At 40.9% G+C, this 17109-nt stretch overlaps 1 protein-coding gene across 1 annotated transcript; it reads left to right on the forward strand.

The window, feature by feature from the left end:
• The first annotated feature begins 2065 nt into the window (after positions 1-2065).
• On the forward strand, positions 2066-17001 carry shc1 (SHC (Src homology 2 domain containing) transforming protein 1). Its single transcript, XM_014984420.2, has 12 exons — positions 2066-2674; positions 4201-4271; positions 4782-4842; positions 6118-6237; positions 8307-8360; positions 8744-8795; positions 11058-11184; positions 11317-11479; positions 11724-11781; positions 11981-12097; positions 13610-13866; positions 13963-17001. Exons 1-12 carry the CDS (start codon positions 2081-2083, stop codon positions 14089-14091), a joined length of 1803 nt encoding a protein of 600 aa, XP_014839906.1. The 5' UTR covers positions 2066-2080; the 3' UTR covers positions 14092-17001.
• Positions 17002-17109: the final 108 nt, after the last annotated feature.

A 17109-nucleotide genomic window follows, 5' to 3' on the forward strand; every position in this document is an offset into this window, starting at 1 on the left:
TGGGACTGTTGGTGTAGCATTGCCTCCTTCTGAGGTCGAACTGTTTTCAGACTGAATTATAGGAGGGGTTTGGAGTTCAAGGAGACTGTTAATGCAAACAGACTGTTTGTCTTTTCTAGGTTGGACTATGCAGAACATGAGAAGTTTAAGAGTGTTTGTGCACTGGAAGCTTTGCCTTAGATAAGGAATGAATATAAATCTGGGTTTGCGCATATTAAAAATGTCTGCATCAACGCTCTTCTCTCAGGTAATCTGGGCTTGCTGTTTGAACTAGGAAGAACTAAAGCAAGTTGGTGCAAAGTGCATTGGGTTCATGTTAAACATCAGTGAGCCTCCATTCAGGGAACCCTAAGTGAGGAAGTCTAAACCAGACCTGTCAGGTCTCATCATCGTCACCACAAGCCCGCCGGTAGTCACCATCATCCTGTGACCTACATTCTGCAGCGTTACATCACCGCCGTGCTACTGCAGTGTGTGTTAGTGTACCAGACACTGGCAGCATCTCAGACTCAACGTACCACTATCAAATGGTGCTTCAGAAAACAAAAAAATGCATCCTTACCTAGATGTCCAGTTTTAGGGAACAAACTTGAACCAAGGCCGGCTCTGTTGTTTTAGCCATATCAGTAACCTAATTCAGGAATGGGCTCAACTCTGCTAGCCCAGTCTTAATTACAAACTTTTCATCTGTCAGTTTTTCTAAAGCCACCATGTCTAGCCTCTAGCTATCCACAATCCTTGTGTAGAAAGGCAAAAAAAAAAAAAACACGGTTCAACTTTAATATATTCAAATAAACTGTTAAACTAGGCAGCCTGGAGAACGGGCGAGCAATCGCGGGAGGGGGCGAGGGGGAGCGAGAGATCATCTGGAAGAGGCGAGAGGACGTGGTGGCACGCGAGAAGGCAGAGGCATTGGAGAGACAGAGGTTGGCAGAGTACATTGTGTGGAGGAAGAGAGAGGACTTCCAAGATAAAAAAGGAGACCGAGAGAAGGGAGGAAAGGGCTCTGAGAAAGGGAAGGAGGCTTCACCAGAAGTGATCTGGAAGAGGAGAGAAGAAGAAGAAGAAGAAGGGGAAGCAGGGAGGGATAGAGCAAAGGCCATTCAGAGAGGACATGAAAGCATTTGGAGGAAGAGGGAGAGAGAGTGAAAAAGGCAGCCAGTGACAGATTCGCATTGCTTTTGAAACAGGTGTTCAAAAGACTGTACAAAGAATTTGGCAGTAGTCGTACATCAGTAAGCCTCCTCTCTCTTTTCTTTAGCAGCTCTGCAGGTGTTTGCTGTGTTATCGACCAGTTGAAGTTGTATATTATGCATGTGTTGGTGCTGTTTAGTTGGTGTGCACAGCGTCTTTTAGAAACCCCATGTTGGCCGCTAATAGGATTTTTATAGTCCTACATCAAGCAAGGTAGATTCGGCAAAGGGAACTGCTTCACACGTGCACGCCAACACACACACACACACACACGAAGATATGTACTGCCCCACACATGTAGACAGATCACTAATAAGTGTGCACCCCTAAGACAAACAGGAAGGGGCAAGGGGGGGCTTAGAGAGACAATCACTTGTGTTGATTCTTCATGGTGCTGGTGACGGCTGAATAACACTTACTCTTTGCCGATTACGTCGGGATGAGGAACTCGCGGATGTCGTTTTACATTGGGTGCAAACACCAAGAGGAACCCTCTGTGGAGAGCTAAAAGCTCGTCTTCATCTATTCAGGGGAACTGAACAAACAAAAACTTTACTAAAGAACTGAGGACAACATGAGCTGTACTTGTGCACTAATAAACTATTTTCATCTGTATTCCAACTTTATGGTGGAGGCCCAGCTTCTCCGACGCACCGTCTCCCATCTTGCACTCATTGTGGATAAAGCCAATTTTATCGCAGTTTGTTTTCGGCTGCTTGGTAACGAGTGGAGGACAGACAACCAAACAGATGGATGTAGAGCTCTTGCAGTGAGCAAGAAGGACAGATGGTTGTATGTCCTTTCAGAGGGAAACTTTGAATTGTGAGACAAAAAGACTTTAAATCGCTGCAGCCAGTGTGGACTTAAAATCTCGCCCTGCATAATTATGGAGCTTGTGCAGAAAGCCAAGTACACCCACATTCGGAGTGAGTCGTTGAGCTCAACCGATGAAACAAACTCCAACCCATCATCGTTTCCGCCTTCCAGTCCAGTCACCCCACTTACCCCCTCCCCTGGTTTACCGTCTTCTCTCTCCTCCTCGTCGCTCACTCCCATCTTGCCCCCCACATCTCCCAGACAGGCTGAAAACAGCCCTACCACTCTCTGCTCCTTCTTCCCCAGTATGAGATCCCTTCGTCTGGGTGTCTCCGCTACCCTTCTCCCAGGACCCAGGGCTGCTAGCAGGTCACAGCCGGCTCAGGCACCTGTTGAGTCCTCTGGAGATGACAGAAGCAATTCCAGCTCCTCTCCTCCACTTCATCAACACGTTGCCCTCCTAACTGCTCCCTGTCCCCCTCCCCGACCTCCTCTGCAGGACATGAACCGGCTTGCAGGGGCCTCCAGAAGGGCACGGGTGGAAGGAGGTCAGCTGGGAGGAGATGAATGGACACGCCATGGCTCCTTTGTCAACAAGCCCATCCGTGGCTGGCTGCATTCAGACAATGTGGTCAGCACCAGTGGCGTTTGCTATACAGTACGGGTAAGCTAGCACTCTTGTATTATCACTCTCTTTGGATACTTAAGGTGTGAAAACATGCAGCCAGTCAGAGAACACACAATACCAGGTTCAAGAGAACAATCTGAGATATTAACAGTATTTTAAGGATAAGAAGTATTATATATTGTTTTATTTATATATATATATATATATATATATATACACACACACATACAGGTTCACAAATCATTAGTGCTTTGAAGAGCTGTAGAACAGGGATGCTAAAAAAACGTAAAAATAAACACAAAGACAGGATGTCAAGCTTGCAGCTATCACTAGGCATGGGTCGGTCATCACTGTCAACAAATGGTATGACAGAAAATCTTTATTCTTTTAAAAGCTTAACATTAACTGAAACTGTTTCTAATACTGACACAGTTAGTAAATAGTACTTTAATCCATAGTCTTCAATTTAAAGTATTGTGAGTTTTTAATGTGAGATCTCATTACACCACAATGTAGTTTTGCTCATAGGTTTACAGACATGTTAAAATTTCAGTTTTTGTTGAAACATTTTTTCAGAGAATATGAAACAACATTTACATGAAACGTAAAGGTGCCCAAAGACTCACAGCCTGTTTTTTACACACACACACTAATCACAAGCAGTACCAGAGGTGAGGATTGTTGCCTTCAGGCGCTGTTTAAGCGATGTGTTTCAGCTTGTAGGGTATGTAATCAAAACAAAACTTCCAGGCTCTGTACATTTGTGATCAGGGTCTCCTGTGTAGTTTCTGTTGCCTATATGGTATAGCTATTCTACACTTTTTTGAAAAAAATTATTTTTGTTATATTATTTTCCGGGTCTGAAGAATAAAATTATTTTTCAATTGATTTTCCGAACTTTATTCCCTGTCCTGTTGTTTAAATATTCTTTCCACCGTAATTTATATCCTTCCTTGTTTCCTTTGTTCCTTTATTTCTTCCTTCCTTTCTTCCTTCCCTTTGTCCTGTCTTCCTTGCGTATCCTTTCTTCATTCCATCAACCCTACCTTATTTGTGTCCTTCCTCTTCTGTCATCTATTCTTCCGTCCTTACTTGCGTCCCTCCTTTCTTTCAGCTTCTGGATTTTGCAGCTTCAGTATTTAAAGTTTGGCTGTTGCAGAAAAATTGGTCCTAAATTTGCAGTGTATTTATTTCATTCATTCTAAGAAGATCACAAAATGCCTGAGATCTGCAAGGTCTGGAATATTTACATGAAAAGTGTAGGAATCCTGGAATTCAAAAGAGCAAACACAATTGTTGCATGCTAAACAGCTTCACCCAACAACTAACTGTGGATGAAAGAGAGTCTTTGTATCATTCTTTTTTTTTTTTTTTTTTTTTTTTAAACCCAAACATTTGACTTTTCCCAGGGTATGTAAACTTATGAGCACAACTGTAAAGGTTTCTCTAGCCAGGCTGCAATGTGTTCACGATTTTCTTTTGTTTGCTTCCTGTGTGTTTCATGTTACAGCAACAAAGGAAATGTTTCTTGTTAACTTGTTGCCTTCCTGTTTCCTAAACAGTACATGGGTTGTGTGGAGGTGCTACAGTCGATGAGAGCTCTTGACTTCAGCACCAGAACTCAGGTCACCAGGTGAGAATGCCCACAGCTCATCATGTGCTTCAGCTGGCTTTTCCTTCTCTTGTTTCAACATAGAGCATTGTGAGTGGGTGAGAATGTAAGAAAAGTGGCAGTGGTTAGACTTAAAGACATGTTGGGTTTGTATGCCGACACGCTCTGCTGGCCTCTCAAGTCTTTCTCTGCTACCTCTCTTTCTGTCCTGCTTGTGGTCTGTTTTGCTTACTTGTTTTTTTACTCTCTATCAGTGTCTGTTTCTATGCACACATGCATGTGTGTGTGTGCACCCCTGCTGTTCCCTGAAGCCTTAAATTAGAACACTCTGGAATACTCTTGGTTTCCTTGTGGTTTCCGGAGCGATATTTGTCTCACTGGTAAAGAGCAGCCCAGTTGCCAGGGAAGATAAATTATCCTACCATCTGCCAGATTTCTTTTTAATCTGCCTAAACGTGAGTCCAGAAAAGAGAAAGTAACTTGCCTGACCTGTATATATATTTTTTCTGTTTGTGTTTATTACCCTTTCAGAGAGGCTATAGCTGTGGTTTGTGAGGCGGTACCTGGAGCCAAAGGATCCCGCAGGAGAAAGGTACATACAGCTTACACCCGACCACACCCTTACTCAGAACATTATTTATTTATACAGCTTAAGTGGACAGCAGGAAGGAAGGGTTTTCTGGATGAAATCTCTGTTTAGCTTGACTGTCCACCCTGTGGTCAGTTGGCTGTTCAGCCAGGTTCCCCTTCTGTCTCACAGACTCTCATTAATCTGCATAGGGACACAGCAAACATGTGGAAGAAGGTGCCATGGATCAGTTTTGTGATCTAAATTGAAATCCTGTTAGAGGCTGCAAAAGACTTTAATTTGGGGCAGTCGATCGTTTTCCAGCAGGAACATGACTCTAAACAGAGAACCAGAAATATAATGGAATGGTCTGTTCAATGTCCAGACCTTAAAAGTAATTTGGGTATGAATACTTTTGCAAGGAAAATTCCTCAGATGTGTTTGGCATGGCAATGATGTAATTAAAGAATCCCATTTGTCCAAAGATTATCTGTACTTTTAGCCTAAAAATGTGAATCCTATTGTCTAAACTGCATGCTGGTAGAAGGAGACAGAAATGCCCAGATGTTCATTTGAGCTGACTGTAAACTCGATATTGCTTGCTTGGTCTCTCTCCTGCTTCCCCCCCTGCCACGAGGGACGCTTATGTGGAGCCAATGATGTTCTTAAAGTACTTTAGATTAGCAGACACAGCCACCAGTCTGCTGTTTAAAGATTTTGAGTGTCTGTGCACAAATGAAACTGAAAACATCCATAAAACAGGTGGCTAAATCGAGCTGCCTGCTGCCATTGCAGGGTTTGACCAAGGAATGTCTGGCAGGGAAGCACCCCAGACAAAATACAGTGGTAGTACTTACACTAGAATAGATTATACTGGGCTAGGCTCTCTTATTTGGCAGGACTGAGGTTAATGTGGTACGGCATGCTCATTCAGTCCCGATGGTGCTTTTCTTATCACATATTCTACACACTTGGAGATAGTTGTGAATGAAAGACATTAGAACAAGAAAATTGGACTGACACATTGTTGCTGTTGAGGTTTCTGTGACGGTCTCGGCTCCTCTGTTGGCCACAGTTGGCCACGGAGAGCAGATTAACAATTGCAGCTGTTCTGTCACTCCTACACACGCACGCATGTTCACACATTCAGCCAAGTACTGGACTTCACGAAAGAAGCACCTTGTAGATATTATTATGCCTTGTAGAAGTGGGAGAATAATAAAATAAACACTAGTTGTTTCTGATGTGTTCAAAGTGTTTTGTTCACAACTCATAACCATGTGTGCCTCTCTCTTGCAGCCTTCTTCTCGCTCTCTGACGTCCATATTGGGGAAAAGTAACTTGCAGTTCGCAGGCATGACAATCAGCCTCACTATCTCGACCAGCAGCCTCAATCTACTGGCCTCTGACTGCAAGCAGGTTAGGCTGAAAGTGTTTTTAGAAATATGAGGAAAGGTTGGTCCTTTGGTTTTAGTTTTGGCACATTTTCTGTGCTGTTTCAGCTGGCTTCATCTTTTAGTTTCACTCCTTGAATGCCTCAATAGTGATGCATTGTTAAACAGCGACTGCAGCAATGCGGGTACTGCAAGTGGCTTATATGGCACAAGTGTTCGTATCGCAGACGATAAATCAAGAAGATACAATTATTACAGTTCAATTCAGTTTCACTTCAGCTTACATACGGAGTGTCAGTAAGGGCTTTAATTAATTCTTATCATATAATCAGATTCAGATGTGTGTTATCTAAATCCAGCTTACAGTAGGGCTGCATTGATTTATCGACCAGCCGATTTCCTTAATTTTGGGAAATCGGTGGTCAGTCGATGCTTACATGTAAAGCCAAGCTTATTCCCAGATCTTATCTACCTCAGCAAAGGTCTAAAAATCAACCGCTGCCCTTCTTTGCTCTCCCGTGAAAAAGGTTTGACTGATAGATCAGCTCACCAGATCAGGACTTCATGTTTGCATTTACCATCAGTCACCCCACTGTTGCCATCTCAGCGACTTTCTTGCTATTTTTAGTGAAATTTCAGACAAAATAAAACTGGTTATTGGGCAAAATCGGAATTGGCAGGTCATACTTTTAAATCAGTTAATTTCAGTAAAATCAAAATTCAGTTCATTAAACAATACTAAATCTTATCAAACATTTATGAATGGAATGTAAGTTGTAAGCCCAGCCAGTTGGGTGAAGTCTCTGATTTTGTAGCAATTGTTCCTACAGAGCAAGCATGTGTAGGAGTTCAGGGGAACAACCCCAGTATGAATAGAAGACACTTCCTGCAGACTCGGTTTAAGTGTTAGCATCCTAACCTGGGGTTGAAAGGACAGGAAGAGGACAGGAAAAAACACGGATTCGCAAGCCCGGAGTGCTTTCTGTGGGAAAGAAAACAAAAGAATTGAGCGTTCAAACAGGGATACTTTAAAAAAAAACAAAAACAAAGAGTAATAAACAACAAGAAAAAGCTAAAAACATCATAAACTCCATCAATGGCTTGAACCATGAAAGAGATCCAACCAATCACACAACCACTGTGCCACAAAATCAGACCACAATTAATGGCAACGCTATTTGTAATGCAGTTCAAAAGTTTAGAAAACGACTCAACGAGGAAGTAGAAGACTCATTAGTATTTCATCCAGCAGTAAGGCTTTTGCCAGCACTTAACCATAAAATGTATCGTAAAGAATAGTCTTAAAGACACTAACCACAAGTTAAACGGTTCTCCTAGATCAAAGTCCATATCCTGCAGAGAAAAATCAACCCTTAAAAAAATGTGTTTTTCATATCCTGTTTAAGTGTCCGTTCAGTATTTGCCATCTCTGACAGAGGTCTTGTAGTTATTTATGGAAATAATTTTTATAAGATCCTCGCTTGCAACACACACGCCACCTTCCTCGTATGATAAACACAAATCTTAAGGGTTTGCAACTCAATTCACCGTTTTGATCAGCTGTGGGATTTTCTGGGCCATTAATACAGATGCATTAGTTACTCCACTTTGTGAGCCTCATTCACTGGACTGATTCCTCATGGCTTCACTCTTGCCACTGGGCAGGATGTGCTGCTCCTCTCAGACCTCTAATGTGTTAATAGATGCAAAGTGGTCAATCTGCTGGGAGACGGCGTACAGTCATGTATATCAACACGTAGGGCAACGAAGCATGTTGTTCTGCACACGTATCCATTCAGGCATAGGGAACAGATACAGGCAGAGGAGCATTAATACGGTTCAATGTTGATATTGATTCGTCTTGGATGGTTGTTGCAGACTGTTTACAAAAGTGCTCCATCCCATCTTAGAAGTGTTTGCTGCAGATGATGGTGTTCAGTGGAGGGAGAAAAAAAAAAGGCCTTTTCTCAGTAATGACTCCATGTTTGTGTCCCATCCAGACGCTTTCATTTCACTCCCCGCATACTTCATCTCACCCATGTGTTCTCCTTTTCTTTTCTTTGTCCCCCGTTCTTCCCGTGTTTTTCTCCACAGATTATCGCCAACCATCACATGCAGTCCATCTCCTTTGCTTCTGGAGGAGACCCAGTGAGTCGCCCAGCTCTCCCTCTCTCTCTGTCTCTCGCTCTCTTTGAGCCCAGACCTCACTCTGGCTACTTTCCATCTCTCTTCAGCCTGCATGTGCTTCCTTCCTATCTTAAGTCATTGCCTATTCCTATGAATTCCACTTACCTCATTGTTGCCTTATTAGCTCAGAGTCTCTGACCACATCACTTCCTGTCTTCTCCTTTTCAGCTTGCCTTACGATTTTAACCCTTGTCGCAACTTAGAGACTACAGCTGCTGCTTTACCCGTCTGGTTGTCTTTATTTCAGTCTTCCGATCTTAAACCTGCCCTTCACTTTTTCCTGCTATTGATTTTTCCCTTTCCTTTCCTCCTCTAACTGTGTTTCCCCTGTCTCGTTCCCACAGGATACAGCTGAGTACGTAGCGTATGTGGCCAAAGATCCAGTCAACCAGAGAGGTGAGCAAGAACAGCAGCTGGTTCTGTCCGAAACCACAGCTTTGACTCCTTTGTGGGGAATTTTTACATGAATCACCTGATTTCTGTGTTGAATTGTGCAACACATGGAAATGGAGCCTGAAATTGCGCACTCTGATTACGCAGTCATCATTTCTGCCTAACATTTCCATTGAAATATAAATCAATCCCATTAGGTGCATGAAAAAGCTTATCTGCTTTATTAGGGTTGGTATTTAAAACGCCGCCTACCACAGCTGAGACATTAAATACACCCGGGACAGGAAGAAAGAATACACAACATATCAAATAAGCATACCATGTAGGGCATCCATAAATGCTGAATATGTTAGTTAGCTTATATTAAATATCTGGCTTTGTGTCCCAAACATAGCCATCCATTCAGACCCAAGCTGATTGAGTTTACATTTTAGTTTCTTTAACCAACAATCTTCTCTGACAATCCTCATCATTCAGCTGCAGCAACACAGACTTGTGGCAGCAGTGAAACGGCTGTCCTGAAAACTGAAAATGCTCAAGGACTGAAGTGCCGCTTCTGTTTCTGTTCACCATGAAATCTCACAGAACAGGATTCAAAACCAGTTTGACCTTTCTGGCTTCAGTATTAAAGTAATTTAGCTGACTGAACAGTGGTTCTTTTGTTACATTTATTACCTATTACATGTGGGCTCCTACGTGGCTCTAAACATAGCCCTGTCCTTTTCTTGTTGCTCCGTGTTCCCTGGGCAACATGATAAAGTAACTTACGAGCTTTTATCAGCAAGTAGATGATATGCAGTTATATTTCTCTTTATCCCCAGTTGTTCCTGCATCTGTTATGTCTTATTGATCCAATGCCCCTGTGATTCAGTTACTACTGATAACATTTGGGTTATAAAAATACATACCTGTTAGAAAAGGACTGAGAACTACTGGACTAGATAATATAAATTTAAGTTGTTGAACTGAAAGAACAAAACTGAGATTCTTGTTATTGAAAATAAGATGCAGAAAAAGATAACAGATGTTTATTTTATTTTATTTTCTTTGCTTAAATAAAACAAGGTTAGGAATGTTTGAGTAGGTTCTGACAGTAATCTGTTCTTCTTCCACATCAGTAATGACTGCAGAGGAGTTCAGAGCGTGACAGGAAGGAGGAGCAAATAACTCATGGATCTAAATACCTCTGCAGGCTTCCTGTTGCTTTTAACAATGACTTTAGGATTTATTTGTGTTTTTTTTAAGGTTTTCACTTGATTAAACCCCCCATATCTTATAAATATTAATTAAATTAACAAATTATTGAAAGGTTAATTTATTTCAGTAACTTGGTTCACTTAGTGGAACGCATGACATAGATTCATCACAATAGGACTGATTGTCTTTTTTTCTTTAAATTAATGAAAACACAATATTTTAGATTAAAAGACCAATAAAAATCTATTTTTAACACAGAAATGTAGGCTTAATTCAAAGTATGTTTGATACCTGCTTAAAGGTTTTTGTTTTAAACGTACTTTCGCTTTGACGAGCCTCATATGAATACATATTGTGGTTTATTGAAATTGATGTTCCACCTAGATTAAAAGTAATCTACTGTTCATACATAAGACTCTTATGACGAGGGAAGAGATTAATTTTCCCCCAAACACTGTGAGAGTAGTTGACTTATTTAATAGCTTTAAAAAGGATCTTAGAATTTACTGTTTCACCGATTAAGTTACTTTATTGTATTTAAATCTTCATTTGGTCTGCCTTTTTCTTTTGTTATACTTGTTTTGCCTCCAACCCAGTTACTTTTACTTCATTTAAAGAATTTAACACATTTCAGATTTTTATTTGCTGTTGGTATAAGTTGACCGAACTTTATTGCTGTTTTTATATATATTTTTTCTCTGTAAAAATAAGTAATAATAATAGTTGAAAATATTGCTGAAAAGGTGCTTTATAAATGCATACATTTCTTTTTTGCATTTTCATTCTCTCTTCTCTCCTTTTTCTTTTTTCTCTTACTTCTTTGCTCTTTTCCTTTTGTCTGTTTTCCTCCTTTTTTGTTGTGCTTTTTCTTTCCCGAGTCCTCGCTCTTCTGTTCTCGTTCCTTATTTGTTCTTCTCTCTTCTTACCATTTCTCCTTCCCTCTTCTCTATTGCTCTCTTTCTTGCCCTGCCTCTGTTTGAATGGTGTTGCCTGTCTGAGTGCTGCATTCATTTCAAGGGCATGTTGCTGCAGACTCCTTATCTTTTCTGTGTACCTCCTCGACTGCAGCATGTCACATCCTGGAGTGCTCCGAGGGTTTGGCACAGGAAGTCATCAGCACCATCGGCCAGGCCTTTGAGCTGCGTTTCAAGCAGTACCTGAAGAACCCCCCCAAACTGGTCACACCTCATGACAGGTACAGCTCACATATAAACTGCAGCTTTTTTTTTTTTTTTTTTTTTTTTTTAATTTCTCAGCCACTCACTGTTTTTTTTTTTCTTTCACTTTTTTTCTGTATTTCATTTTCTAAACATCTTGTCTTTGTCAGAATGGCTCCGTTTGATGGCTCTGCATGGGAGGAAGAAGATGACGAAGCTGTCCCTCCTCCTCCTCCTCCTTCTGCTGAGGTTCCTTACTATAATAACTTTCCTGATAAGCAGCCTCCCCCTGGTGGACTGATTGACATGAGGACCCGTCCAGGAGCAACACTGGTAAGAATGAGTGGATTAGAGAGGGAAGAAATCTGCTTATGCCTAAATTCACCACTGGCCTGGTTACACTATGCTGGTTATTAACTTGTACTTTAGTGCATTTTCAAGTTGTAGTCTTGGAAGCTGTGGGAAATGTTACTGTAATCCAGAAGGAATAAATCTGCTTCATATAATTTTTGACCTTTGTGATTATTTTAGTAATACCTACATAATTTTGGTCTTCTGGTTGTTTTTTTGTTTGCAGCCCTATGGGCAGCCAGGTCAGAGCGACATTCACAAACAGCCTGTGCCTCCTCTACCAGGTGAGCTGCATCTTTGCCTCTCTGTGTCTATTCTTTGGAAATTCAGAAAGAAAGTGTTTTTTTTTTGTTTTTTTTAAACTGAAGACATGTTTTAGCCCTTATAACAGGAAAATGCTGTCTTATTTTCTTTGTGTTCTTTTACTTGAAAGAAGAACATGTCTCTGTACACCTTTTTATAATTTTTTTTTGTTTTTTTTAGTGGGTGCCAAAGAAGGAGGTCGGGAGCTGTTTGACGACCCATCATACGTGAACGTGGAAAAACCCAGACTTCCTGTAGCAGCTAATGGAAATGCTCACAGAGACGTTTTTGACATGAGTGAGTCTCTCTCGGTAGCTTAGCTTAGTTTAAAATGTAATTTCTTCACTTTCTGAGCTAAAATGCACGGTTGTGTGAAATGCAGAAATGCCACAATAAAGCAATTTGCTGTGAAATTAGGAAACACTGATATGAACTGTTGTAAATGGGATGTGTGGGTTGTAATCAAAACAGAAGAATAACTGGTAATTACTGTGTGCAGAAAATAAAGGTTGTACATTAACAGTGGAAAAAAAGCTGTTATTCCATCAGATTCAAACTAAAAACAGAAGCTTCTGCAAAGAGAAACAATGAGGAAATATATGGGACTAAATTGGCATTTTATAAAACATTATTGGCGAGCTTCACAGAGTTTTACACATTAAATTTGCGTTGTCTGCAGACTTATGATGCAGCTTGGAAGATATAGAAATGTATATTTCTAATTTTTTACGTGTGTTTGACTTGAGTATTTTTCTGTTGTACAAAATATGAGCAAGCATGAAAGATAATCAATTTTATTTCCAGAAATTAAATTAAAGCTTGTACCTGTCGATCCTTCAATCCACCAAACGGTATTCAAACTTGATCATTGGTCAGTCTGTCTGTCCACTCAAATGGTACTCTTAATTTCATTCTCCAGTGTGCCAGCACATTCAGGACAGAGAACCCTAATCAAGAAAACCATGTTGTGTTAATCTATTTATAGTTTAGAGGAGGAAGCAGTTTGCCTTGTTGAGGAAAGAAGGTAAAGTGCAGGAGTTGGACTGTAACAGCTGCAGCACAATGTACAACTGGATGCGTTACACAGCTCTGCTCTGCTCCTATCAATGCATCCCAAAAGATTTGCATTTGATTCACCCTGCGGTTGCAACAAGCGACACAACGGAGCTTGAAGATGTTGAACAAAAGCTAAAAATGGGAGAAGTAACAATGCACCAAATGGTGCAATAAAAACAAAAGCAGCAAAAGCTCCATTTAAATATGTTGGGTTTAATTCAACCTTAGGCCTCTAATTAAAGTTGCATCTGGCGCGGACACAATGCCTACGAGCTCGGCCCAGGTCAGGTGGGACGCTTTAGGCCTGATGTAAACTCTAGTGCAGCTTTCTCCTCCAGATGCAAACCAGGAGGAAGTTGTTAGGTTGTGCGTTCAGACCACAGCAGATGAATGATTCAGAATTTAAGAGGAGTCGTTTAATTTCAATATTGTTCTTGGTTACACATTGGTCTGCCTGTCCAACCATTAATTAATACATTTTTCGATCATTCTCCTGTTTATCCATCTGGTTGATCCTCCATCCAGTTATACATAAATATCAATTTTTCCTTCTTCCATCTGTTCATTTCTCAGTTCATCCATTCTTTTGTTCATCTGTCCTTCAAGCTGTCCATCAGTTTGTCTGTCCAACAAACCATCAGACTGTTTATTCCATCTAACCATTTTTCTATCTTCCATTGCGTTTATATCTTGGATCATGTCCTCTAAACAAGGCTACAATGTTACAATCTGTTTTCATTTGTTATCTTCAAGAACCGCTCGATGATGCCTTGGGAGTGTCTGGACACGCTGGCCCAACGTCAGTGGTGGTTCCGCCGTCGCTGGTGCAACAGCTGCAGAACGAAATCTGGTTCCACGGTAGCCTGAGTCGAAAAGAGGCGGAGAGACTGTTGACCCGAGACGGAGACTTCCTTGTGCGGGAATCTGGAACCACTCCCGGGCAGTACGTCCTTACGGGGCAGCAGGGGGGTCAGCCCAAGCACCTGCTTCTTGTCGACCCAGAGGGAGTGGTAAGTTGGGGGCGGGAGTTGAAGAAGCATTACATTTGAGTTGGACGTAGTGGTGTTGATGGTAACACTTGATGCTTTTCCCCACCCCTCCATTAGGTACGCACAAAAGACCACCGGTTTGGAAGCGTCAGCCACCTAATCAGCTACCACATGGACAACAGGCTGCCCATTGTGTCAGCCGGGAGCGAAGTGTTCCTGCAGCAGCCAGTGGAGCGCAGGGCCTGAAGCCACACGCGCCAATGAAATACTCCACCAAAAATAGACTCTCACTCCATCTCCAAATCCACACAACACACTCCCAAAATCATATGCTTTACTACACACGACACTACACACAGCACTCCCATGAAACGACACGAGTACAAGCCAAAATAATTAAAATACATCACCTGTTTCTCAGCAAAACAAAAAACAAAAAAAACAACAAAAAAAAAGAAAAAAACTCACTTTCTTATTGCTGTTGCCACATCTTCTGCCAGTCTGTGACCTGCAGTCTCCTAGAAACCCATTGGACTCACCCACCCACCACAGAGAGGCACTGCTGCATTTTCTGAACCAACTGTGAAGCAGGGAGGAGCCCTTCACCACCATCGCAACAGGGCAGAAAACAGATGCAATGCTTTTTCTTATTTTTTATGCGTTTATGAGGAGAAAAACAGAACTGCTTACGAATACATGGAATTGTTTTCTAAAATGGTTGAACTGTGGAGGAACATGAACAGACTTGGATTGAGATGGTTGGTGTCTTTATTTAGGAGGGGAAATATTTCTTCGCTGGAGTATTTATGTTGGGGGTGGAGGGGGGGGGGGAGAGAAACCAGGCGGTTTCGGGGACTTGACCGAGTTCAGTTCACCCTTCAAGTCTCACCGGAGAAGTAAATGTGACAAGACGGGCAAATATGCATACATGGGTGCGCAGCCCATCTTATGAGGAGTCACTCCGGTTTGAGGACTTTGGACCTTGGAGGAAAGCCTGTATGCAAAAGCTACGCTAAAGACCATCATATCCTTCATTGTGTTTTTGTATATTTTGTTCTGTAATCATGAGTCAAATAACTTACTGGACATGTGGAGTGCAGGAAGATCAAAACAGCTGTATCCCCCCCAAACCTTTTAAACACACATGCAAATGTATATACACATCTTTACACGCCATGCACACTCTCATGTCATGCCAAAGATCATAAACTCGGTTGCTATTTGCAAAAAAGACACAAAAAAACAAAAAAGAGAAGCCATGACTATTAGCAGTTGTCTCTAGGCATGGGCCGGTGTTATATTCTCATAATGTAAAAATCTATAATACAATCAAACAATGTAAAAATCTGCTAAAAAAAAAAAAAATTAGTGATGTGATGTAATTCCCTTTATTTGACACAGAATATCAACAGTTATTACTGCTTCTGCTGCTGCTAAAATTACACATGATATTGGTTGTTACAGTTAAAATGATGTGAAAACATTTATTTTATTACTAAACTGTGATATTTTAAACTGAAGCTACATATTTAGTCAGGTAGATTGCACAGTCGGATGCTCTCCAAACATGCGACTGAATTTGTAAAGTGTTGCGCCATGTTTTATCACCAGCTGACCTGTAATGGGCAGCAACAAGTAAACAGTTAGTGGCATTTTGCTACTCTATTCTCGTCTCATCTGCAAACCATTCGGTTCCACACATGTTTAAAACCGTGGTACACTCGCGTACTGGTTAACTGGCCCATGCCTAGTTGTTGCGTCATATTCATTTCTAAATGGGCTTGTTTTTTTAGTGGAGAAATAATTTGAGGTGATTGTGCCTGAATCCTGCGTCAAAGAGGAGATTTTTAAAGTACACTGATGTCAGCCACAGAGAAGAAAAAATGGTGCATTTTGAGAAGCAAGAACATTGCTTTTCAATAGCACTTTAGTGTGTGTTTGCATTGACAATCTATGAGTTGTAGCTTCAGAGTAAAAGCAAAGGTGAGAAATGCTCAGCAGTCTTTAAGTAAGAGCGTTCTGCTTGCAAAAACTAATGCAGTGTATTCTGTCATTGTGTTGTTTAATGAGATGAAATCATCTTTTTAACAAAAAAAAAAAATCAAAAACCTTTTATGAAACAAAGTGGCTCTACATGACTATAGATCATTTTTTGAAGCGGTTTCGATCTTCAGTGTGCTATTTTCAAACATACAAGGATTAAAAAAAAAAAAAAAAAGAAAGGGGGGTGGAAGTTAATGCCGTTGTTTTCTTCTCCCCTCAGTTCATGACGCGTTTTATATCTTTTTGATTGTGCCTTGTTTCCTCAATGCAGACCTGTTTTTTTTCAATGCAGTCACCTTATGTACTTAATTCAGACGTAGTCAACTGCAGGAGAATCTCTCAGTTTAGCAAAAACTCTGCAAAAAGTAACACCCCGATGACGACAACATGCGGCTCCAGTGATGGCAATCTCCTCTGATGCACATTCCTGCATTCAGCTTCTAGTCACAGATACTTGATGTCACCGTTGGGGGGGGCGGGAGGGGGAGGATATGTTTCTTGATCACCTGTAAATAACATCAATTTTCGAGTGATCAGCTTAAATATTGTGTATTTAATGACTTACTCAATGAGGAGCGCAGACTGTACAGCATTAAGGTTGTTCATATTAGAATGTTAAGAGAGGTTGAAACCAAAAATGTCGAAATGTGAGAAGGGACCTTTTAAGTCACATGTGATCAAACGTGCTCACATACCCAGAGTGGCAACTGTTCAGATGGGTCAGAAATAGGAAAGCCAGGAAGGAGCTCTGTCGTTACTTTGTGTGTGCATGTTGTGCTGGAATAGACTCAGCTGACCCTCCTGTCATTAGTGAACCGGTCCTGTGTTGTTGTTCATCACAGTTGCCTTTTGTTGCATGGAAATATGTTTTTTAAAAAAAAGATGTTTTGTTGTTCGCAGTAGTAATAGTGTTGTTGATGCTGTTTATGATTTTAAGCCAAAGGTTCTTTTTGAATTGTGTGCAAAGATATTGATTTGTACTTTATATTTTCTTTTCATTCTGTTTTCCTTTATAGGGAGACATGTCTGTTTACACCTGTAACTGAAAATATAGATTGCATATATAAATATATATATATATATATATGTATATATAAATACATACATCACTCATCTTTGTGGGTTTTAGTTGCGTTTTAGCTGATTTTGTTAATTTACTGGCCTAAATTGCATTTAACTGAAATCAAAACAACAAAGTATCCTGTAGTGTGAGCCTACTGT

The sequence above is a fragment of the Poecilia mexicana genome, unplaced genomic scaffold, assembly GCF_051168715.1.
Source record: "Poecilia mexicana isolate PSO_F unplaced genomic scaffold, ASM5116871v1 scaffold_16, whole genome shotgun sequence".
In the NCBI taxonomy this organism is placed as follows: domain Eukaryota; kingdom Metazoa; phylum Chordata; class Actinopteri; order Cyprinodontiformes; family Poeciliidae; genus Poecilia; species Poecilia mexicana.

Coding starts and splice junctions, on each gene's coding strand:
- shc1 (XM_014984420.2), top strand. CDS start 2,081: ATGGAGCTTGTGCAGAAAGCCAAGTACACCCACATTCGGAGTGAGTCG. Junction 11,480..11,723: donor CCCGTCCAGGAGCAACACTG/GTAAGAATGAGT, acceptor TTTTGTTTGCAG/CCCTATGGGCAGCCAGGTCA. Junction 12,098..13,609: donor CAGAGACGTTTTTGACATGA/GTGAGTCTCTCT, acceptor GTTATCTTCAAG/AACCGCTCGATGATGCCTTG.